This window comes from Lingula anatina, chromosome 9 (genome assembly GCF_051362555.1).
Source record: "Lingula anatina isolate TDL-2025a chromosome 9, LinAna3.0, whole genome shotgun sequence".
Taxonomy (NCBI): domain Eukaryota; kingdom Metazoa; phylum Brachiopoda; class Lingulata; order Lingulida; family Lingulidae; genus Lingula; species Lingula anatina.
The window spans coordinates 16949698-16975806 of NC_141775.1; the positions used below are offsets into that span (position 1 = coordinate 16949698).

Genomic DNA, 26109 nt, shown 5'->3' on the forward strand with positions numbered 1-26109 from the left:
GAAGACGCAAACAGCACGTAGTAACTTTTCGACATGATCAACAGCCGCTACGTGCGATCTAGCTACGTCCTAGCCGGACGCAAGGAACTAAAAAACCGTGCGTCCAAAACGTATTTGGGACCTAGGCTTAACGCGCAAGAACATTTCACTTGCGCTTAAACCACTACAATTTTGGACGTTTTCCTGTGTTATATCTGCTGGAATTTATCTCAGTAAAGGAGAAACATTGGTTGAGTTATTTTGTTTTATATATTTTTTAAATATTTATATTGTTTTTTTTTTCTTATTTATACCGCAAAAGTACATGATCCTACAAGTGATATGTTCTTGTGCGTTACAAACAACGCAACGTAAAAATAAACATACATGTACATACGTACATAACACAAACGCACATTATTATTCCATATGGTGAACAGAGTTGCGAGACAGTATAGTAGCCTAATAGAATAAATTGCAGTGATTTCGTTTTATGGAGTTAAATGTTTAATGCATTTTATAAAGGTCAGCGATGTTAAAAAACTGAATACATTCATCTCTTTGTTAGGTCACAGCACTAGTCTGTTACATGAGTTCTCCGTCTTTTTTTTATCTATTTATTTTTATTGTATTTGTCACACTTTCGATAAATTCTTTGTTGGTGGTGTGTGAGCTGTTAATTGCTAGTTTTGTTATCATGAATTAAAGATTTTATTTTGAATCATTACTGGTATTGTTACATGTAGCCTACCTGAAGGCTGCCCAAATGAATGATCGATGGTTTTTAAAATGAGAAATATCAATATTATTCTTTCATAATAATGAATACAGTATTTTCAATTTGGCATTTTAAATGACCAGACTACTTAATGTCGCTTCGATACTCCGACGTAGCAGCAACTTCTCGTTTTGTTCCATAATCCGATCAAGGCAGTGGTAAATGAGTGGACTATTCCATTTTTTAGCAATATTTGTGTTTAAAAGTAAAAGACCAACTAAATATGAATAACAACTGCTGTTATGTTCATTGATATTCGCAATATAAAGCGCATTTGCCGTTTTATTGTCTTTTATAGACCCCCTGCGCTACATATTGCCTTGCATCTTATCTAACAAACTCTGACGCAACGTTATCTGCGCACTTCCGGTTTTGTTCCATAATCCGGGGTTTGAGAACAACATGAAGTTAACCATTATATTAGCGTTTTTCTCCAATAGTAACCCCAATCATATGGATTAAGCTTTACAAGATAGTAAATAAAGCTCTATCGTAGCTACATGCAAAGTATTAGAGGTTAGTTTACGTTCATTTTTATACACAGACTGTGCAAAGCCGAAAAACGTCAAATATCGTTCCATAATCCGGGGTCGAGGTCTATATGATTTAAAAAAGAAAAGAAAAGTCGGGATATATTTAACAGATAGGTCTAGGAGACAGTATTTTTACAAATCTTTGTAAGAATGAAAAAAGACAGTATCAAAATATTAACGCAAAAGATGTCTTGGCCTGCTGTGCCGCTTTCTCCTAAATGTAGCTGATTCCAGATGGGTGAAGAGATCATTATTTCCACTTGTTACTGTAGATTACGTATATAACGTAATTAAGAAACATATAATTACATTTATGCTTGTAAGCCTGATATCACATAAGTGTGATAATAGGTCTAGATTTATATTACATGCATGTATAACACAAGTAGTTTAGAGGGCCTACAAAATGTACTGAAACAATTTAGTGATCAATAAATTATTATCATTATTATTATTATCATTAGGCCTATATAGAAAGCGAAGGCAGGAGTTGACAGGGATTCATGCCCCCCTTCCCCGCGGATCCAGGATTCATTGAAACTGTGCAGGTTAAAAGAAAAAATAGAAATATATCGCATAATCCATAAAAAATACAATTGTAAACCCTGACGAAGGTGTTTTTTTCATCTTTGCACCGAAAACCACAATGTCCTCTAAAAACTACTCTCTGCGCCATCTATTAACAACTGGGGCCGTATTCTCGAAAGGTTGTAACTTACAAATTCTTGTAACTTTTCACGTAAGTCCGATCGTTCTTGTCAGTTGGTATTCTCGAAGTTTTGTAAGTTACAAACTCTTGTAAATATGCACGTAAATTTACAACTGCCTCCGACTTGTTGTAAGTCGCTACGAAAAGATGTATGCATGCATGCGTATTCGGGGTGAGAATGTAGTCTGCGGGATTTTTATGCTCGTGTTAATTGTTGGATATTTTTGACAGCAAGTAAAATGATTAAACCATGGATGTATTGTTATCAGCGAGAAGGGTAAGCCTTTCGGATATTTCATGTTAGTTGCCTAAAGTTAACGATTTAGATGAGAATAATTCGTTTAGATCGCGTTTCGTCGATCGCGCAATGGCAACATTGCAGTTTGGTAGGGTGACGAATTTTTAAATTAAAACGAAAACTTGTATTTTTTAAAGAACGCGAAAGAACTATTCCTTACGAAAGGGGGTGGGCATGAAAAAAGCAAGAACATATTTGGGTTAAACAATAGTGGCGAAGTGACTTTTGAAAAAAAAAACTCTTCTTGCTTTTGTAATCTTTATGTGTGCAGTAGGCCTATGACATATGCATGCCTCCATGCCGGATTAGCTATTGACTCCATTCAAGTTTGATCTGTGGCGTAGCTGGTAAAGGATAGAGAACTATGACCATCCCCGCCTGAACATCATTTTAAAGACTTTAAAAGTGAAGAGAAAGGAATAAACTTGTGAAACTACATGTATAATACCGATGTCATCAGGCACCATTCCAAAGAATCTAAATCAATCTAAATAGTAAACTTTAATATTCTAAAGCAAAATTTGAAAAGAAAGGAATACTTTAAGATAATGACCAGTAATAATTTTGTTGTCAAATCGATCACTTATTCTAAACCATCGGCTTTTTTCTCGTGACTTCTCGATTGCAGGGCCAGGTCGTTGCTGTAACGGACTGTTTTTTCCTGCACCCGTGCACGCCAACGACAGCACTGTGCCTGACCCACCCGCCCACCTAATATACGTTTTACTTCTAAATGCAATTTTCAGAAAAAAAATCTATAAAAAATACTGCATAAAAACCGGCGAACAGAGTTCAGTAAGTGGCGAAAGAGACACAGCCATGTCTTTTTCGGCTCTCAAAGCTCTGTAGTAAAAGATGAACTCGGCATAGGCCTTGTCGTTTTCGCATGTAAAGGGGCGTCTAAAAGACGCACGCGTAGGCTGCTATGGGACATGGGGATTCTCACTCAATTGCAATTAACTTATATAATTAAGTGGCTTAAATGTCTGTCACGCCTACTGAAGCTGATAGGGGGTAATTAACTATCGTTTAGCAGCAATTTAGCGAGAAACCCCGTGGAAATGGATCGATCCTGTAAGATCAGTCTAGGTATGGGAACCCAGTCTTATATGTACTGACCTGGCCAAAGCAGGGATGCTAATGCAGACCTTATGTACTGGTATTACACTTAATGCTGTCAGCAGTGTGTGCAGTGGGGGCATTAAAAGGTCAGTGGGGTTTGCAGAGGTCGTCGCGTCGCAGGAATAAAAAAAAAATTCAATATGGGTTCCAAGACAAAAACCCTGGTTGCTGTGCTCCTCACTGTGACTGCCGTCTACATCGCCAGCCTCTACGTGGATGATTTCGATCCCGGTGAGCATGAAGGGTGTTTGTCGGTCCTTATCTACGTCTGATGTACATGTTCATATAGTCTACTGTAATCTACCATGTGGACACGGGACTGATACTTGTGATCAGTATGTGAGTAGACAATTAAAGACTTAAGGCAGACCAACTTAGTTTGGTGAGGCTGAAAATACGCCAGTCGATCATATTTTTGTGTACCACTCTCAGTGAAAACAGTACAGCAATTAAAGTGTGCACAACTGCAAAATGTCTCTAGAATTGCAACAAACGATTGGTTAAATATTATAAAAACATTGTTGTTTTTTTCATACACCGAGTTTACGGAAAACAAACTCGGCGGGCTGGACATACTGATTTTGAACCATGCTATATCGCCTAACGTCCAGCCGTGGCTGGGGACAGAGGATAACTTCACGAGACTGACCACCAGTATGGACGTTAACTTCCGGTCATTTGTTCATCTGGCGTCCCATGCACTACCTCTGTTGACTAATAGTCGTGGTCACCTTTCTGTGGTCTCCTCTACTGCGGGTGGGTATGTCGTCTGCCTGTCAATCACTTGAAATAAAACGTCTCAAATAACAAGAAGATGAAAAAAAATTACCGTTTGTTCAGTCTCGAACAACATTCTTGCAGAAGACCTTTTCAGACAGGTTGAGTGTTTTGATTTAATTTGAATTCATTTGAAATAATCACGACCTAGCTCTTCTTAGTTTTATGGTATTTACAACATTGGTCAAAAGGTTTCATGTGCTAGCGCTAGCGCGTGGTGTCATTTCAATTTAATGGACATGCTTTTCTTTACCTCTGTGAAAATCACAGTGAAACGTCGGATTTGAGGGGGTACACGTAATAAATGTGAATAAATGGTATTAAATGTTGGTATCTTCACCGCTAGTTTGTATTTTCTTTACCACTAATTAAGTTAGCTATGGTATCTGGAATGAAAAACACAATTTATAGCAATTAACTCCTGTGATGTGATCATTTATAAATAAAAGCACATGAAACCGGGGGTGGGACAACCTTTTTTACCACTGTTGTATTTCTTCCAGACCAGTGTGCGTATTTCATAGCAGTAAACATCATAAGACTTGAACTGTTTCCTCTGGATGACTGTATATATAATAATAATAAGTAATAAGTCACTACAGCGTATGTACTAATTCACACCACGCTGTTATTTCAGGAGTTACCGCCACTCCATATACAGCCGTGTACACCGTCACCAAGTACTAATGACTGAAGATGTCACTACAGCGTATGTACTAATATATTCACACCACGCTGTTATTTCAGGAGTTACCGCCACTCCATATACAGCCGTGTACACCGCCACTAAGTACGCTCTCCAGGGGTTCTTTGGCGTCCTCAGGCAGGAACTGGCTCTCTATAACTCTGGGATGTCTGTTACCTTGTGTATGGTATGCGCTACACGTAAGTACAGGAACTGACTCTCTATAACTCTGGGATGTCTGTTACCTTGTGTATGGTATGCGCTACACGTAAGTACAGGAACTGACTCTCTATAACTCTGGGATGTCTGTTACCTTGTGTATGGTATGCGCTACACGTAAGTACAGGAACTGGCTCTCTATAACTCTGGTGTGTCTGTTACCTTGTGTATGGTAGGCGCTACACGTAAGTACAGGAACTGACTCTCTATAACTCTGGGATGTCTGTTACCTTGTGTATGGTATGCGCTACACGTAAGTACAGGAACTGACTCTCTATAACTCTGGAGTGTCTGTTACCTTGTGTATGGTAGGAGCTACACGTAAGTACAGGAACTGACTCTCTATAACTCTGGGGTGTCTGTCACCTTGTGTATGGTAGGAGCTACACGTAAGTACAGGAACTGGCTCTCTATAACTCTGGTGTGTCTGTTACCTTGTGTATGGTAGGAGCTACACGTAAGTACAGGAACTGGCTCTCTATAACTCTGGGATGTCTGTTACCTTGTGTATGGTATGCGCTACACGTAAGTACAGGAACTGACTCTCTATAACTCTGGTGTGTCTGTTACCTTGTGTATGGTAGGAGCTACACGTAAGTACAGGAACTGACTCTCTATAACTCTGGGGTGTCTGTCACCTTGTGTATGGTAGGCGCTACACGTAAGTACAGGAACTGGCTCTCTATAACTCTGGGGTGTCTGTTACCTTGTGTATGGTATGCGCTACACGTAAGTACAGGAACTGGCTCTCTGTAACTCTGGGGTGTCTGTCATCTTGTGTATGGTAGGAGCTACACGTAAGTACAGGAACTGGCTCTCTATAACTCTGGGGTGTCTGTTACCTTGTGTATGGTAGGAGCTACACGTAAGTACAGGAACTGGCTCTCTATAACTCTGGGGTGTCTGTTACCTTGTGTATGGTATGCGCTACACGTAAGTACAGGAACTGGCTCTCTGTAACTCTGGGGTGTCTGTCATCTTGTGTATGGTAGGAGCTACACGTAAGTACAGGAACTGGCTCTCTATAACTCTGGGGTGTCTGTCACCTTGTGTATGGTAGGAGCTACACGTAAGTACAGGAACTGGCTCTCTATAACTCTGGGGTGTCTGTTACCTTGTGTATGGTATGCGCTACACGTAAGTACAGGAACTGGCTCTCTGTAACTCTGGGGTGTCTGTTACCTTGTGTATGGTATGCGCTACACGTAAGTACAGGAACTGGCTCTCTGTAACTCTGGGGTGTCTGTTACCTTGTGTATGGTATGCGCTACACGTAAGTACAGGAACTGGCTCTCTATAACTCTGGGGTGTCTGTTACCTTGTGTATGGTAGGAGCTACACGTAAGTACAGGAACTGGCTCTCTGTAACTCTGGGGTGTCTGTTACCTTGTGTATGGTATGAGCTACACGTAAGTACAAGTAAATTTATGTAATTTTTGGTAGTCCAGCGTGATTTGTATGTGTTAATGTTATCGTATTTATTATTGTAACTTTCATTTCACACGTACAAAGTGCCTATTTACCAGTGCTTGCGTGTGACCGGAATGCTGGTGGTACCAAAGAATGTTGATAAAAATTATAATAATGACACTAATTTTATTTTATTGCTAAATTTCCAGTTCGTTTTGAAGTCGTACAAAACATGCAGATAGCATTACAATATTATACACGTAATAATAAAATACTTCATGTTTGCTGTTGGAGCTTTGAAACTACTGAACATAGAACAAAATAAGTTGCGTTCCACGATTTAAAGGTGCATATGGAATAAAGGAGTAAATAAATAATTCAGTCTTAAATTCTGGCACATTTTGCCATAAAAGCTAACCAAAATGCCAGCATATAGTTTTTAGTAGTATAACTAAGATGATAACCAAAAGACACTTTTTAATTTTACCCGAAAAATCATATCTGAATGGATTTGCTGATGTATATCAATGTGGCAGAAAACTAGGTCAGGGAAGTAGATAAAGTTTTTGACCAAAAATTTAAAGAAAGGAGCAGTCTAAAGCTCTTTTTTTGGCAGAACGAGTGATTTATTCAGTTTATCCCGTAACATGTTGATTTTATTTGAGTCGTATAAGAAACTAGTAGAAGTGGTTTATGTGTTACTGGGAATCCACACTCCACCGATGCTTGGTTCATATGTACCTTTATAATTATATCTATCATGTGAATTTGAGATGAAAGAGGTTGTATTTCACCTATTCAGTGACATCTTTCAGTACGTAATCCATGGACATAATTATGTCTATGGGTAATCCTCATTTCCAACTTTAATCCATCATTTTTCAATTTCAAAACAATAAGTAATTAATTACAACTAAATATTTCCTTGGTCTTTCTACCTGCGTTCAGTTAATCCGACCTAAAGTTATCTTTTCAGGGACGGAGAGAGCGGTGAAATCATTCGTAGGCATGTTTGGCAGTGACTGGCACAACACCATACAGCCAGTAGAACCAGAACTTGTTGCCCTGGAGATCACCAAGGCAACTGTTACTAGGCAATATGAAGTATACACTAGCACCGATATACCATCCAAAATTTTCATATCTTTAAGGTTACTGTTTCCAAAATTTGCTGATAAAATTATGCTTAAAAGCTTTTCAGTCTTGTAAATATCACCCTAGCTTATACCTTAGAACTACAAAAGTTTATACGGAATCGTTTTTCAATTGCAAATGAAAAGTAATGTTTTTAGGATCTTACCAGTAGTAGTCATTTTCATCCAACTTCTTTAAAGCATATATGTACAACTTTGTCTACTGTCAATCAAGACAGACAATAGCTTGTATTTCAAGAAAAATATATTTATTTTTCAATAATTGCAAAGGTCAACAGTTGTGTCTCAAATCTCAGCAGTACAGAGAAGACAGAAGTGTTGATAAACTTCCTGGTATGATTCCATCTAAATCACTGCACTGAAGTCTGTAGTTAATACTGCTGTTAGTTATTATTAAATACACCTTGCATAACACTAATATATATGCATATCAGGCTTGGATTAACTTCATTCTGTATAAACAATAACATATGCACATAATTGATGCATAAACAATGTAAATGTTTGATCGACCAATGCTGAAGTTTGTAAGCATATTATATGAGGCCCACCATGCTGATGAAATTTTTCTGACTGAATAATAAAAAGTACAAAATCCCACAACAACCAAGTGATATTCTGGCCCAATACTACATGTACATACTGTATGTAAGACTAGAATATCTGAAAAGGAGGACTTCATTTTTTACATATCATGGCTCCAACTTTATACACAAGGCTATCTATGACTATGTAGTTTTAACAAATTTTATGCTGCACAACGTTTCTTATACTGTTACATATCCACAAATGATCACACACATACACACACCCTTATACTTTATAAGATAGAGATAACATATGTTTGTTGGCCACAGCTGTTCAGTAAATCAAAAGTATTAAATTGACATTCTAGAGAAGAGAGAGGAATTCTATTTATGTGGACAAACACTGTATACCACAGCGTATAAAAACAGTTCGGTCTATTTTAACAGAACAACCTATTTTAAAACAACTTGGCTCCTTGCACTTGACAGCATAGTGCTGTTTCTTTTTGTTAAATATAAACAACAGTTAAAACCCAGATAGTCTAGATGACTGGTGCAAAAATTGCTCAAAAGGTGGAAAAAGCATGAAACTTGGCATAAATGTTCTTTGGACTATGCTGATCATTTTCAAGGGTAGTGCCAAAAATTTCAAAGCGTTGCTTAGCAACCGGTGCTAAGGAAGTGATTTACCTTAGTAACAAGCTAATTGGACCTTTCTTGTTCAGTTTAAATTATTTAAAAAGGCTTTTAATAATGTTTCAAGCCATCAGAACTATCACTATACTATTTTAAGACATTAAAAACCCAAGTAAACCATTGCAACAGTTGCTATGCAGCATATTACCCTAGCAACAAGTATTAAACATTATTTATTTAATAATATATATTTAATAATATATATACAGGTATCTCTGTAGCATTTTACATACCCTCCAGTTCCTTCCCATCCTTCTGTTCTCATTCTTCATATACTCACATGTTTCTTAGTTATTAAGATAGGTACATAAAAAGTGTATGCTTGCACAAACCCAAATACAAATATCTCTGGAGATCTATCAATGACCACACCTAAATTATCTTTAGCTGGGCAAATGATGCACATCCAAACATTTTTTACATGTGGACAATCCCAAAAAAACGAACAGAAACTGAATATTTTCCCTAGCAGTATTGCAAAATTCTCAAATTCATAAGATAAGCATAAGTATTGAATATTCTATGATTTATTCTGAATTGGAGAAACTTCATTTTCTTGTGATCTGTTTCCTAAATGTTAGTTCCCAATTATCAGTACTTAAGGTTTTTTTAAAAAATATGTCTGCCATTCACCTACACCTTTATCTAGTGATATTATATGGCTTTGGAGGATTTTTGCGAAAAAATATCTGGATGGTTTGGTAACTTGTTTAATTGAGTCAATTATTTCTTGGATTGCTATGCTCAATTTCCTTCCATGGGAAGAGATAGCCATTCAGATGGTAAGCTCTTTTGGATGCTGAATTAGCCCAGAAAGTTGGTGTTAAGGTTAATTTTTTGTCGAGTTCCTCTAGACAAAGGGGATTTCAAATGTCATTTATGATATCATTGGTGTAAAAAAAGAAAACATTTTTACACCATCTTTTATGGAAAACAGTTTTTCAATTTCTTTCAATTTTTGAGTTTTGACATAATGGTTGTGATAGGATTTCGTCTGGGGTTAAAATGCAATTTTCCTGAACTTCACTCAAAGAACCATTAATCTTTGCCAAAAGTGATAAGAAGCTGCTTTTAGTATTTTTAATCCACCTTTTGTTACTACCAATTCCTGACATTTCGCCGAGAAAAAAGGTTCTCCACTTACTCTTATTTTCTTCATAAAGAAGTCTTTTAAGACATGTAAAGTTTAGTGTGCATGTAAGTATATTAAAAGTATGAATATCTTGCTCAAAAGTATAGTTCTTAGCTAGTATTATAGATTTGCCTTACTTAATAGACTAACGCAACTTTAAATGCTTGTTGCTAGGGTAATATACTGCCTAGCAATCATGGCTTAGGTTAATTTGGGTTTTAATTACTTTTCAATAGTCTAGTGATAGTTCTGATGCCCTGTAACATAGTTATTAGCATTTCTAAACCATTTAAACTGGACAAGAAAGGTCTAATTAGCTTGTTACTAAGGAAATTCACTTCCATAGCAACGGTTGCTAAGCAACGCTTTGAAATTTTGGGCACTGCCCTTGAAAATGATCAGTATAGACCAAAGGACATTTGTGCCAAGTTTCATGCTTTTTCCACATTTTGAGCAATTTGGCCAAAATATAGCACCAGTCATCCAGACTAAGAGGGAAATTCACTGTTACAGTTGTATCTGTTTCGTGATAATTGAAATTTATGAATAATGATAATATGCCAATGACTGAAATAAACAGAACAAGAAAAACAAGGGGTCATTTGACCATTCAAAAAGCTAATTTAAATCATAATGCAGTCTGTACAAAAAGAGATATAAAAAATATGGTAATGTTTATGTATATATATATACAAATATATGACTAAAATGGCATCCAGAGTTTTGGAGTTTCCAGTAGACTGCCAGTAAGCTCTATTATCAGCTTGTCTCCCCTCCCTTTCTGGAAGGCATGGTGATTACACAGGTCAGTCTACAGTAAACTGCCAGTAAGCTCTATTATCATCATCATGTCTCCCCTCCCTTTCTGGAAGGCATGATGATTACACAGGTCAGTCTACAGTAAACTACCAGTAAGCTGTATTATCATCATGTCTCCCCTCCCTTTCTGGAAGACATGATGATTACACAGGTCAGTCTACAGTAGACTCTTAAACTCTGGGTACAAAAGGACTGCCTTGGCATGAACCCCCCCCCCCCCCCCCACCCCATACACCAGTAGTTACAATGTATTTATTTACTTAAGGACCCAAATAAATTTAACATGGATAAAATGATATTGGCATTATTATGAACTGAAACAATGGTTACTGTGTAACTGTATATGACTACATAGTCTGTCATGGCATGTTTTCATGGCAACAGTTACCATGGTACTGAATGTCAGGTCATGGACTGTCATGCCATGTTGCCATGGCAACGGTTACCATGATACTGAATGTCTGGCCATGGACGGTCATGCCATATTGTCACAGCAATGGTTACCATGGTACTGAATGTCAGGTCATGGACTGTCATGGCAACAATTACCATATACTGAATGTCAGGCCATGGACTGCCATGGCATATTGTCATGGCAACAATTACCATATACTGAATGTCAGGTCATGCACTGTCATGGCATATTGTCATGGCAATGGTTACCATGACACTGACTGTCAAGTCATGGACTATCATGACATGCCATATCTCTTTGTTCTTTATTTTGATAACTCTCTAAATGCATAATGTCAGCAGTGAGAGGGGGGTACATGGTAAACACCAAGTATTCTGACCACAGCACCAATGTTAAGAGTTCATGCTCTCCTCTCTCTCTACTGGTACACAGCTCCTAGTAATGTTCTCTTCACTGTCTTCTGGCATATTTCATGTCCTGATAAAATATTTCAGTTTCCATGTGCTTCACTTTCCTTTCTGCCCCAAACTGACCATGTGCAATTATTATTAACGCCTCACTATCTGATGAGTTGATGTAGTTCACGCCTCACTATCCGACCGTTCCCTCACTTCCATCTCCAGTTCCACAGTATTGCCATGCTTGTGTGTCCGCATCAGTTCATGGTCTTCTTCTACCTGGCCCTCAATGGCCCTCCTTACCTGCAAGCACAAAACACAGGTTGATTGCATTACCCCATGCTGTGATTTGTTAAACTTGTTCCATCATTCTCTGACCTATACTTTGAGAGTGTAACACCTTACACAAGACTTGGGTCACACAAGATTTAACAAAGGCTGAGTAATACTGTAACAACTTTTAAACACATTAAGCATTTACTTTTCTAGTGCCAAATAGCAGCAATTCTGATGTTTACAGTGTTATATAGTTATGATAGTAATATTTTGTTGTGTGTTTACCTCTTTAAGTGTAACCACTCCTACCAACCTCCCTGTATTGGTGATATAGACATGGTTCAAGTTTACAGTATTATATAGTTATGATAGTAACATGTTGATGTATGTGTGTTTACCTCTTTAAGTGCAACCACTCCTACCAACCTCCCTGTATTGGTGACATAGGCATGGTTCAGGCCTAGCAGTGAGAACAGAGAATGAACCTGGAACACAGCCACAACCACATAGTGAGAAAGAAGTGAAACAGTGAAGTCTTAACTACTTAGGTACTGTAAAGAATGCATGTACAATTCAGTTCTTCCATGCCATTATGACAGATCAATTTCATCCAAGAATAAGCTGAAACACTTTGTCAGATTCCTCTGCATTGATGCTAAAATTTATTTTGATTGAATGACCCTCTCTTTTTTCAATTCCCCAGTCATTATTGAATTTTGGAAACAGTTTTATTTATGTAAAAGACAGAGATGCAGATAAAATGAACATTCTTTAAAACCAACCATGCATTTTCTAAATGTTCTGTTTTTTTTTTTTTTTTTTTTTTTTTTTTTTTTTTTACATCTTACTTTCTGTAAGGAAGTCCTCTCCACTAGCTGGAAGGGGGCGGGGTCTATCTGAGCCTCTTCAAACTTCACCTGACATTTCAACTGCTCTTCCTCCCACTGTCTTTGCTACAGAATAAACATCAGTGTCAAAACAATGTCACACCATGTCAAAACAATGTCAACCCACTATCAAAACAATGTCACACCACTAAAAAAACAACGTCACTGTCAAAACAATGCCAAACCACTGTCAAAACAATGATACTGACAAAACAATGTCACACCACTGTCAAATCAATATTACAGCACTGTCAAAACAATGTCACTGTCAACATAATGTCATAACACTATCAAAATAATGTCACACCACTGTCAAAACAAGGTAAAAAAAAATTCAACAATCCAGTTTAATTTTGGCAGTGAGCAGATCAATACTAACATTATCATAAGACTGTCAGAAACTGAAGCTGCCCCTGAATTCTAAGCCTATATATTTGACGCTTTCAACAAGCTAATCTTTAACCTAATTTTTGTTGTTGGAGAAAAACTATGATTATCGTTCACAGTGAAAGTTAAAAATATTTGTACAATTCTATTTACAGTATTTGGAGTGACACTAGGCTGTCGACATGAAAGTTTCAGCTAGGTTCAAATACTCATACTGACTATCTAGGGTAACACTCTCAAACTTTAAATACAATGAGTGCCAAGGGATGGGATTGCACAGGACCCTAAAATAACACCACTTCGAATCTTAAATTTTCTGAGTCACATGCCTTTAATGTCTATTTTTTGACACTTCAACCCTTTTTATTTGTCCCTGACATCAATAAGGGAAAAAAATTAACAAGTAGCACAAAAATTAGCATAATATAATCTGGTCACTTTCTTTCAGGATTTAAAGCTTCTGTGAAAATAACCAACTTCCTCTTCCTTTTTACCTCTGCCAAGGATGTTATGTTTTCACCCCTGTTTGTCTGTTTGTTTGTCATCAATATAACTCAAAAAGTTATGGACCGATTTTGATGACATTTTCAGGAACTGTCAGAAGTGGGCCAAGGAGGAGATAATTAGTTTTTGGTGGTGATCTGGATCAATGATCAATCAATATTCAATAATAATCAAAACTCGGCAGAGGTCTGCACTCTCGGAGTGCTTTTCTAGTCTAAACTTGGTTTGGAATTCTAGGTTAGGTTTGATTCAACTAAAAACATTAACCATGGGTTCAAAACTGATATCAGTTTTAACAATAAGTTATTTTTCTTCAATCAACAGCAAATATTGGCAGCTAATTATAACCTCCAATATTTCATTGTGTCTCAAGCATATATACATGAGGGAATGGGACAATATTAACCGCCAAATGTTATCTGTTGATTGAAGAAAAATTAATTAATTTTTCTAACATAACACTGCTGAAATTTTTCTCTGAACACAGCACACATCATGCTACTGGTACTTTACCTCTTCTTCACTTAAATCTATCACTCTCTGTGGAGGCTTGCAAATGAAGAGAAATAATCCAATGACAGAATGATAACTTTTTGAAATCAGTTAATGTTTGAAATATAGAAATGTGCTGTTTTAATATATAAATAAAATGCACAAAATCTTTATAAAGGCTATAGATCTCAACACCTATACCTTGCAAATAAAACAAGGTTTTAAAAGAACATTCTGTTGTTAACCAAGTAGGTCAATTTCAGTTAAGTTAAAAGTCAGTCTTGTCTTAAATTAAGAATTTCTGTTGTATGTCATTTAGACTTAAAGTTGAAGCAAAATTTAAGTCAAGTCCATTTTCTGAAACTGGTTCTAGATACTCTCTAAAGTCAATATAGTATGTAACCATGTGTCAGTTCACTGCAAGCTGCTCTAGTGAAGACACTGTGGCTCTCATCACTGCAAGTTCTACAATCATAAAATAATTCCAAACACAACAAACATATGACAAACAGATCAAACATACCACATATCACACCTTAATAGAGGCATTCCTGAAATCAACTTACCGTAAAACACATTAATATCCATAAAATTCACTAACATCATTTACCTTTTCTTCATCTTAAAAAAGTCTGAAAATTTTCAGTTATACAATCTGCTGACCTGTTATGTGATGTTTTCACCAAGTCAAGCAATTTTAATGGCCAAACTTAACAGACAGCCAACCTGTAGTCTATACACCCCTTAACCAGTGTCTGGGGTATAATATTACTAGAGTATCATCACAAGTGATGCAATATTCCACAGGAAAGCTAAACATCTAAAATATAATTATACATTTATAAGCTAGCAAGAAAAGCATTTTTACTAAGTCACTTCTAAAAAGCAACCTTAAAATTAGCCTTTAACTATGAAATATTAGGTAAGCCTAGGAAATTAAAAAAAAAAAAGAAATAATATTTATATCTATAAAATCATTATTAATAAATATTATTATACATAAAGAAATAACTGCTTTACATCCCAATTGTCAAATGACTGTCTCAATATAACTTATTTTGGCACATTTCTTGGTCTCTTCATCCAAGACTGACCTTGTGATGGACAAATGACAATTTCCTGACCTTTACATCTGACCCCTCCCTGACCTTCACTTCACCTCTGACCCCTCCCTGACCTTCACTTCACCTCTGACCCCTCCCTGACCATCACTTCACCTCTGACCCCTCCCTGACCTTCACTTCACCTCTGACCTTGCCCTGACCTTCACTTCACCTCTGACCTCCCCTGAACTCTATTTTCACTCTTGCTCCTCCCTGATCTTTACTTCACCCCTGACCTCCCCCGACCCTGACTAGACCCCAGTATCCTCCATGATATCATATTATTAGCTCTGGGATGCAGTGACTGACACATAACAATATTTATTACTTTTAAAAACATCACTGATAATTACTGACATGGGTAGTGGCAGTATTTCCAACGTATAATTTATACAGTGCAGCAGATCTGCCAGCCTCTGTTTATTTTGTTTATGAAAGCATGGTTCAGGACTTACCTGCATGTTCATCACTTTAACATTTTCTCTAGTAAACCCATGACATCAAACTTACCTCTTGTAAGTCCATGACATTAAATTGAACACTTTTGCCACTTCGCACAGAGTCAGTATATTGCTCAGGGAAACCGTCTAGAAGAGACCTCTAGTGGAGAAAATGCAGGGAAAGGAAAATGAAGAAAAACATGCAACAGAAAGAATTACCATGACAACAAATACTAGGTTTACACTCACATTTCAGTACAAGCCAAGAAATCGAACATTCTGAGCAAAAAAATAAATAAATAAATAAATAAATATATATATATATATATATATATATATATATATATATAATAAAATAAATAAATAATAAATAATTTTCTGACGAATAAATAAGTTTTATCAATGTTGATTACATCCATGAGAGTGTAATACCTAAATTTATTGACTGCAAATTAAACTATCTAAGAAACAGCAAGTGCAATGTAACTTTCAACCCAATATTAATAGAAATCCACTGTTAATAATAATGTTCTACATACTGGGCATCCTTAAACATCAACAATAAATATGTGCATATGACAATCCATCACTTGAAGCCTTGCTTTAAAATAAATATTTGGAAAATTGTGTATTTGACAATAATTTGATATGCAAATATAAGGGTATGGATATCATGCACACGTTATAAAGGTAAATTGTTGACTGATAAGGTATTAAATATGCTGCACATGCACATAACAGAGTTGACTAATAAGGTTGACTGGGTTACCATGCCTAGATTGATCTTAGAGGATCTATTTACCTCCAAGGGGTTTCTCCCTAAATTGCTTTCAGTTTAAGCAGCTTAGATGTCTGGCACACCTGCTAAAGCTGCTTAATGAGTTAATTACCCCCTGACAGCTTCAGTGGGTGTGCGAGACATCTAACTGCTTAATTTGATAGCAATTTAGTGGGAATCCCCCTGGACCGATCCAAAGTTAGTGTGATAGGCTCTGGGAATGGTGTCTTAAATATGCTGCACATCAAAGTGCTGGTTTAATGGTGTTTTAACTGCTACATATCATGTACAGGGATGGGAACAAACAATGTTAGGAGAGGAAGGCACCTGCCCCTACCTATCAACGCTGACGTCTCCTACTCTTCTAGTATTTCTAACGTAATGTAGTTGTCTTTTCTGCTTAAAATTTGGGAAATGTCCATCCCTGTAATTCAAAATTTGAAGGAGGATGCTGCCATCCCTGTACTATAAAATTTAAAGAGAAAGTAAGGAGGAAGGGTATTTCTTGACAACTGAAATCAAATAATAAAGGTGTTAGTATACATAAAGACATATTTTTAAAGCATGCCAATGGATGAAACACCATAAATCATAAGATTTTAGGCCACCAGGCCTAAGCATGCAAGGTATTTATGCTGTACACAGGAAAGTATAGACAGTAGGAAGAAACATGATAGTCACATTAGTAGATGTCAGATGAAGATAACCATTGTGCAGGAGTGGGGGGGGGGGGGGGGGGAGTGGCAGTCAGTTAAGGAACTTCCCCAAATATGTACAACTAGTAGTTATAAGCTGGTGCACAGAGAAAGCAGATAGCAGCTGACCCCTGTCAACGTCAGTGCATGTTCATCTTCATTTTCAACTGGTTTTTGTTCATATGCCATTTTATACTTCCCAACAGAATTGTTTGCACAATATCATCTGTTAAGAATGTTATAAATCAGTGTTCATCCATTGAATTCAATTGGGCAGCAGCCATTGGATAATTCCCCTCATAACAGTTTACATGATAACACCACCCCTATACTATTACCACCATCACTGAACAACAACTGAGGACATGATCTCACAAATCGATCCTCTGCACCAAGGTGGCAACCTACAGGGAGAGTAAATGTGCTCTAACTTGTGATGATTCTTTGATATCTGCATGTGTCATTTATTAAATGCCAGACATATTTATGGGATTCGAACTACATGAACAGTCAGAAAACCAGTCCAGGTTTTTATAGTGTCTCATCTTGGGTTGCTCTGAAGTTCTTTTGGATGTGAAGACTATTAATTGATTACAAGAAAGAAAATAATAATACAATTTTTTATAAAATAAAACTTTATATCAATCCAAGCAGTCAGAGTCTCAAGAATATATGCTTCAATCCAAATGAAAATGATTTTGTAGACAAAACATATTGGTTTTCACTGCAAGCAGAAAAAAATATCAAAACAGAAGCAGCTTTTGGTGCAGATGCTGTTTTAGTTAGAACACCCCTACAAAATGATCAGAATATACTTTTCATTACATTTTGACAATTTGGTTCTGTTCTTTTCAATCAGCAATATAAGTATATTTCTCTATAGTTTCCTAAGTCTATCTATTATAACATTACCTGTAGTCATGCCTTTCTGTCTCATCCTCAAAAATGACCACAGCAAAACTACAGCATTCAGATAGTATTTTTAGCAAAATCTAAACAGAAAATTGGTAAAAACCTGCACACTTTGACAACTGCAATCATCAAGCTATACTTACAGACACAAGGACAGCTCTGAAAATTTTACCATATAAGAAAACTAAAATCAAGCCACACAACGGCAACCAACAGTCTTGCTAGGAATTACTAACAAAAAATGGGTTATGATAAAACACACTCACAGCAATCTGCTACAAAAATTAAATCACCTACACACTGCAGTCAAAAGTTGTGAAACAATGGCAAAACATGTGGTCAAAAGCTGTGGTCACATGACTAGATAACAAGTCACATGATCAAATAAAACGTGGTTTGTAAAGCAGCAGCCATCTTCTTACCAGCTTTACATGGGCATGTTTTCCACGCCTGTGTAAGAACCTGTCAGACTCGGGGTCCAACTCATATAGGGAGGAATCCTGTCAATAGTGAAATATAATATAAAAGCAGACATTCAAATAATACCCAGACCATTTCACTTACAGTTAATATCTACATTTCACCAAATCAGACAGACCATGAGAATGAAACTATATGCTGTATATAACACTAAGTGTACAGTGCATACGGCAGTTGGCTGTTAGCACGGGTGTAATACCACTAACTGCGGTACTGGCTCAGAGGGCAAACAGTTGACAAGCCTGGGTAGATACAGGTATGTTGACCTTCAGGTAGTTTAATGGTGTAATACCACACACTAACTGTTGTACTGACTCAGAGGGCAAACAGTTGACAAGCCTGGGTAGATACAGGTATGTTGACCTTCAGGTAGTTTAATGGTGTAATACCACACACTAACTGTTGTACTGACTCAGAGGGCAAACAGTTGACAAGCCTGGGTAGATACAGGTATGTTGACCTTCAGGTAGTTTAATGGTGTAATACCACACACTAACTGTTGTACTGACTCAGAGGGCAAACAGTTGACAAGCCTGGGTAGATACAGGTATGTTGACCTTCAGGCAGTTTAATGGTGTAATACCACACACTAACTGTTGTACTGACTCAGAGGGCAAACAGTTGACAAGCCTGGGTAGATACAGGTATGTTGACCTTCAGGTAGTTTAATGGTGTAATACCACACACTAACTGTTGTACTGACTCAGAGGGCAAACAGTTGACAAGCCTGGGTAGATACAGGTATGTTGACCTTCAGGTAGTTTAATGGTGTAATACCACACACTAACTGTTGTACTGGCTCAGAGGGCAAAATGTTGACAAGCCTGGGTAGATACAGGTATGTTGACCTTCAGGTAGTTTAATGGTGTAATACCACACACTAACTGTTGTACTGGCTCAGAGGGCAAAATGTTGACAAGCCTGGGTAGATACAGGTATGTTGACCTTCACGTATCAGTATCACACTCTTAAACCTTACATCATGGTCACTCTATTACTATATAGATATTATATATCTTCAAGTATTAACTATTAACTTCAAACTGGTACTTCATGTATGAAGAGACTTACAGCACATGCAAAAGATATAAATAAATAAAATATAACATTAAACACAGATAAATAGATAAATGTAAACTTAGCCACTACCCTCACGATGCTATATATATAATATGATGTAGATATAATATGATATAGATATATATGACTCTTATGATACTCACGATGCTATATATAATATAATATAATATAATATAATATAATATAATATAATATAATATAATATAATATAATATAATGTAGATATACTTGAGTCCTCACACTGCTAATCCTTCATAAGTAGAATACAGAACCCTGTAAATATTGACTATTAAACTAAAACATCCCATGCTGTTTATCAGTTTGTTGCCATAGTTACCTGAGCTTCATCATCTTCAGAAGCCGTACTGTCCGCGATACTTTCTTTACTTCGAGATTTGAAAATCTTTGCTAATCCTATGCTGAATTTCTTTTCTGTAAAATCAAAATCAATTAAACTTCATTATCAAAATAAACAGAGAAAGGTACATGGAAAACAATAGTGTGATGGTAAATAAACCTAAAGGTGAATATACTATATAGGTACCTGTTATAGAGAGATAAAATTATCTTCTTAAATGTGAGCAATTTTTAACCTCATGTTGCAGCATCAGCACTCTGCATCAAGTAATCTAATGGAAGGATTACTTAATAATCACAATACTCTAATTTAGTCATTTTAAATAGTTATTCACATCATTCAAATTTCGTTACTCAATACAAAATTGCATACACCATACCCTTCATTTTTTTTTAAATTTATTTTTATTTATTTATTTATTTATTATCATTATTATTTTCGAGAAACTGCAGTGTAATTTTATTGAGAATTTAAATATTTTCAAGACAATTTTGGCCCTTAAATTAACCATATTATCTATCAGGGTGTATGTACTGTGTTGAAACCAAAAACAATATTATTGCAACTTTTATTTTTTTTTACTTATATAATATATTATTAATGGTTGGGGTGTAGCTAGGTAGATGATACATAATTACCTAGGTAAAATAACTACACTTATAACACACACATATACAAGACTGCGTTCCATCAAAAGTTTACTCTGAGAACAATGTAGTATCACAGAGCTGACTAACCTAACTGTGGACTGGGTGTTGGGCTTGTCTTGGCAGACCCTGGTGGACTAGAGCGAGGTGAAGACTGAGGACTTCCTTTAGGACTGGCCCTGGGACTAGCTCGGGGGCTGGGACGGGGACTCTTCTTTAATATCCCTCTCTGTGGTGCCTTGGTGTACTTGTGTGGTTTCAGCGTGTCTCCATTAGCTGTTTGATCTGGTGGCTGGAATGATGGCAGAGATAATGTAGTAATATCATCTCACATATATTATCACACCTCTCTGGATAATAAAGATTAAGACTGGGTTCTCATGCCTAGATCGATCCATCTGGATTGGTCTAACTCCCTGGGAAGTCTCAATAAATTGCTTTAAAATAACTGGCTTAAATGTCTGTCACAGCCACCAAATAAGCTAGGGGGTAAAGATAATTACCCCCTAACAGCTTTACTAGGCCTGAAAGACACTAAAGCCGGTTAAGTTGATAGTAATTTAGTGAGGCTCCCCTGGGAGATAGATTGCTCCAAACATCTGTGGAATGGTCCCTATGATTATCATTCAAATCCACAAACACACACACTGTTTACCGTGGAGTCCAGCTTCAACTGGACATGTCCGCCACTGTCCACTTTGCTGGCTGCAGGGGTCACTGTAAACCTGGCAGACGGCTGGCGGTGGACCTTCACAGCGTTCAACATATCTCCACTGCAGGCCGCCATTGGTCGCGTCCCCTCGGTATCGCCTTGGGACGCCCTCTTCTCCAGTTGTTCCTTGGCTCTCTTCCTCTCCTCCTCTTCCTGTTGCCGTTTATGTAATGCTTCTTCCACTGCTGCCAGGCGGCGCTGTCGTCCAAGCTGAGCCTCCAGTAACAGTTCCAGCTCCAGTCTCTGTACAGACCCAAGGAGAATCATGGACTCTGGAAATATACACAACATAATGGATATGATTGTCTTCTGAATGTCATAGCATTATACTGTATACATATAACAATATGTTAGTGGTCTAAATACTAAAAATAAATGTCTTATGTATACCTGTAATAAACTGTTTGATGAAAAAGTTTATCGGAATATCAGAGGAAAGGTGCTTTCAAACCTGATAATATCATGTAAAACTGACATACTAGAATATAACACTAAGTAAGAAGACTACAGAACAGTGGATAATGTTCAGTAATTAAATCCCATGTCTTGGAATCTCACAGAGTTCCTGATATGCCAGTGCTATGTTCTAGGTATAACACAACATAACAAGGGGGGGGGGGGGGGGGGGGGGGGAGATGGAGCTTCATAAAAAATGATTTTAAAAAAGTCTGACTGGTTCAACACTGCTTCCATAAATCATGGTTTCATTCCTGGTTAAAAACATATTAGAGATTCCTGATCAGAAATTTAGACATGCTTCTGTTTGATTTAAAGGAAGAAAATCAAACTTTCTCCAGTGCCATTACACATGTGTGTGTTTACCCTACCTGGGGCATCCACCAATGGGAATGTTCTTAACTTGGATGTCTCCAACAGATTCTTCACATCCTGGTATGTGGCGATATAGCTGATAAACCTGATGTCACGGATCATGAAGTCCTCCACAAACACATTGTAAGTGCTGCAAAGACACCAGACATATATATATGGCATGAAGTCCTTCTCAAGTACATAATATGGGCTGCAAGAAGGATATGATAACACATTTGACATGGAATATTTCACGTACAGAAAAATGTTTTGTACTGAAAGTATTACCTGGACTTGGAGGGGATGATATCACATATTATCTAGACTTGGTGGCGTTGATATCACATATTATCTAGACTTGGAGAGGATGATATCACATATTACCTGGACTTAGTAGGGATGATATCACATATTACCTGGACTTAGTAGGGATGATATCACATATTACCTGCACTTGGTGTGGATGATATCACATATTACCTGGACTTGGTGGGGATGATATCACATATTACCTGGACTTGGTGGGGATGATATCACATATTACCTGGACTTGGTGGGGGTGATATCACATATTACCTGGACTTGGTGGGGGTGATATCACATATTACCTGGACTTGGTGGGGATGATATCACATATTACCTGGACTTGGTGGGGATGATATCACATATTACCCAGACTTGGTGGGGATGATATCACATATTACCTAGCCTTGGTGGGGATGATATCACATATTACCTAGACTTGGTGAGGATGATATCACATATTACCTAGACTTGGTGGGGATGATGTCACATATTACCTGGACTTGGTGGGGATGATATCACATATTACCTGGACTTGGTGGGGGTGATATCACATATTACCTGGACTTGCTGGGGGTGATATCACATATTACCTGGACTTGGTGGGGGTGATATCACATATTACCTGGACTTTGTGGGGATGATGTCACATATTACCTGGACTTTGTGGGGATGATATCAGGCAGGTAAGGTAGCCTCTTGATCTGGATGATGCTGTCATAAATGGACGGCTGAAGGCTGTGGGCGACTGCATTGGCTATCAACACTGCTATCTGGAGTATACAAATGATATACAGATAATGAAAAATAAGTGTTGGTTTTATAAAATTTATTTAATATATTTAAATTTTACAAAGACCAACAATGCTGTCAGCCAATAGAATATGGACATCTGTCCCATTAATTCAAACACTATCACATTTATCAAACAATCAGTTGTCTTACCACAGCAGGTAGAATGTGGTATATTTGTCCCGTCAGCTCAAACACTATCACATTTATCAAACAATCAGTTGTCTTACCACAGCAGGTAGAATGTGGGATATCTGTCCCGTTAGTTCAAACACTATCACAGAGGTGGAAATGGTGTGGGTTACGCTTCCTGCCAAAGCAGCAGCTCCTACACAAATGATAAACACACACTTTATGATTATGAAAACAAAAAAACACTGAAACGAACATGCCACTGACATTTTTTTCCAATGCGATATCAGCCAGCTTTAAGAGCAATAGCTGCTGCATTAAGATACATGTACAGCTGGCTTATTAATAAATAATGTACTGAACAACTCAGTTTGGAATAATAATATTCATTTTTTTTTTCAAATATTTAAAATAACTGACACACTAGACCAAGAATAATTGAAGTGATAAGTGATCAACTTTCATACCTGTAGTTACTATCATGGGTTTGTAGAGGACTCTAATATGAATCTTAACAGTGATAGAGAGTACTGCTGAGTTACATGATATTACCTACTACAGCATATCCTCCAGGTACTATAGGAGACACCTGCTCTCCCATCCTGACTTCACTGGGATACCATATAGTCATACACTTACCTACTACAGCATATCCTCCAGGGACTATAGGAGACACCTGATCCCCCATCCTCACTCCACTGGGGAACCACGTAGCCAAACACTCTCCTACAAGACGACCAAAGGCAGCACCTGGGAATAATAAAGAACATTCTCTTAGCTAATTTTAACCTGAAGATGGCAGCATAGTGAAGGAAAATGGGCATTCAGCCACAACAACAGCTGTCACGATCTTCAGGTGTGACACTGTGAGACCAGAGTGGACAGGTCACTGTAGGTCAAGGTCAGTGCTTTCCAAGTTCAACTTTTCATGGAACAGCATAATTATTAAAATTCTCTTTCATTTGCATCATTTTTAAATTCAGTTTCCACCCATATATAATTAATTAGTAGATTATTATTCAAGGATGATGAAAATTATTCAAATGAATAAAGAATTATCAATGTACCTGAACTCAAACTGCTCATACCTACTGCTGAACAGTCATGTTATCAATTTTAACAAACACAACAAAACAAAATGAAATGTTATTAAAAAAGCTTTCCTTTAATATGTAATTGCGCAGTCTGCAGCATAGGGAATAGTTGACAAGGCAACAGTAAGTGGTGAAATGATGACACAACTTACCTATAGTGAAGACAGGAATGAACACTCCAGCAGGAATGGGGAGAGAACCAGCCAAAGCAGCTGTCACAAACTGGAAACAAATGTAATCCATTATTATCACAAGTAAACTGTTTGTGTGAGATCACTCTATACAACGTTCCATTATTACACTGCACCTTACTGAACCTGAAAGATCACATAAACTAGAAACAAATGTAATCCATTATTATTATAAGACTGTTTGTGTGAGATCACTCTATACAACACTCCATTATTACACTGTACCTTACTGAACCTGAAAGATCACATAAACTAGAAACAAATGTAATCCATTATTATTATAAGTAAACTGTTTGTGTGAGATCACTCTGTACAACACTCCATTATTACACTGTACCTTACTGAACCTGAAAGATCATACCACACCATAAAAATCAGTGCACAAAGATTTAAAATGATATATATCTAAAATATCCATATTTATATTTAAACCTTACATTGACACACGGCATATTTTAAAGTTAAGTTAAAACTGATATATTTTCAAATTGGGAACTCTTAAAATCTTCATACAATTAGACTGGGGTTGATATCTGTTTTTTTCATACAGAGAGTAAATCTGACCTGTATAATAATAAACAAAGTCAGTGTGACGTAGACGCTGGTGTCCGGGTGATTCCAGTGACTGAGGACCTCTAGTTGGTCCAGATCTAAGTTCTCTGCTTTCCCCGTGGACCATGTGAAGTTACTGAACAACTCATTCACAGCTTCTCGGTGAGTTAACTGAAAGAATATTGAACCTCTTGGTGAGTTAACTGAAAGTACATTGAACTTTTCAGTGAGTTAACTGAAACAGGCCTACCAAACTACCAGACTCAGCACCCAATGATCCCTAATTCACCGGTAGATTGGACCACAATACCTGTTTTCAAGGTGTGCATCGGGGTTGGAAAATGGTGCATCTCATCTCAAAATTTGTTCCGGGTATCATACTGTGAAATGTGTACATTTGGTGCCTAGTCTGGTAGCTGGGTAGGCCTGTGAAAGTACAGTGGACTTTTTAGTGAGAAAACTGAAAGTACACTAAACTTCTCAGTAAGTCAGTCAAATAAAATGAACAGTGGGCTTTTTAGTGAGTTAGCTGAAAATACACTGGACTCTCAGTAAGCCAAATTAAAAGCAGTGCACTTCTCAGTGATTTAAGTGAAGGTACAGTGGACTTCTCAAGTAAGTCAAATAAAAGAACAGTGGTCTTCTTGGTGTATGAAGTGAAAGTACACTGAACTTCTCCATGATGTAACTGAAAGTGTGTGGAAAGTAATTTATGCTTTGATACCACTGCAGTTTTCTCCAGTATAATCTCAGTACATTTTGAGGTATCTATTACTAATGCAGAAAAGGTTTGGTAAGTTGTGTTGGAAAAATCGGACAAACTAATCATTTGT

At 37.2% G+C, this 26109-nt stretch overlaps 2 protein-coding genes and 1 long non-coding RNA gene across 10 annotated transcripts in view; 2 read left to right on the forward strand and 1 right to left on the reverse strand.

The window, feature by feature from the left end:
- Nucleotides 1-3559: 3559 nt before the first annotated feature.
- On the forward strand, nt 3560-5098 carry LOC147760009 (hydroxysteroid 11-beta-dehydrogenase 1-like protein). The gene is made up of 3 exons (XM_086996302.1): nt 3560-3650; nt 3852-4175; nt 4944-5098. The coding sequence occupies exons 1-3, from the start codon at nt 3560-3562 to the stop codon at nt 5096-5098; spliced, it is 570 nt and encodes a 189-aa protein (XP_086852428.1).
- A 616-nt stretch (nt 5099-5714) lies between these two features.
- Nucleotides 5715-8267, forward strand: LOC147760010 (uncharacterized). Its single transcript, XR_015331135.1, has 2 exons — nt 5715-5761; nt 7487-8267. It is a non-coding gene; the product is annotated as an uncharacterized LOC147760010 (long non-coding RNA).
- Nucleotides 8268-11069: 2802 nt separating this feature from the next.
- LOC106155814 (chloride channel protein 2) overlaps nt 11070-26109 on the reverse strand; it is a 48979-nt gene continuing 33939 nt past the window's right edge. Inside the window, exons 12-26 of one of the 8 annotated variants that reach the window (XM_086995947.1) lie at nt 25289-25447; nt 24686-24755; nt 24079-24189; nt 23538-23635; nt 23173-23288; nt 22230-22363; nt 21346-21674; nt 20781-20982; nt 20023-20117; nt 18548-18625; nt 15811-15900; nt 14219-14254; nt 12776-12880; nt 12326-12412; nt 11070-11954 (exon numbers count right to left, since the gene is read on the reverse strand). In XM_086995947.1, the coding sequence (XP_086852073.1) occupies nt 11835-11954; nt 12326-12412; nt 12776-12880; nt 14219-14254; nt 15811-15900; nt 18548-18625; nt 20023-20117; nt 20781-20982; nt 21346-21674; nt 22230-22363; nt 23173-23288; nt 23538-23635; nt 24079-24189; nt 24686-24755; nt 25289-25447 (1830 nt within the window). In that variant the 3' untranslated portion in view covers nt 11070-11834. The remainder of the gene's footprint in view (nt 11955-12325; nt 12413-12775; nt 12881-14218; nt 14255-15810; nt 15901-18547; nt 18626-20022; nt 20118-20780; nt 20983-21345; nt 21675-22229; nt 22364-23172; nt 23289-23537; nt 23636-24078; nt 24190-24685; nt 24756-25288; nt 25448-26109) is intronic. The other 7 variants (XM_086995949.1, XM_086995950.1, XM_086995948.1 and 4 more) reach the window with 7 other exon arrangements.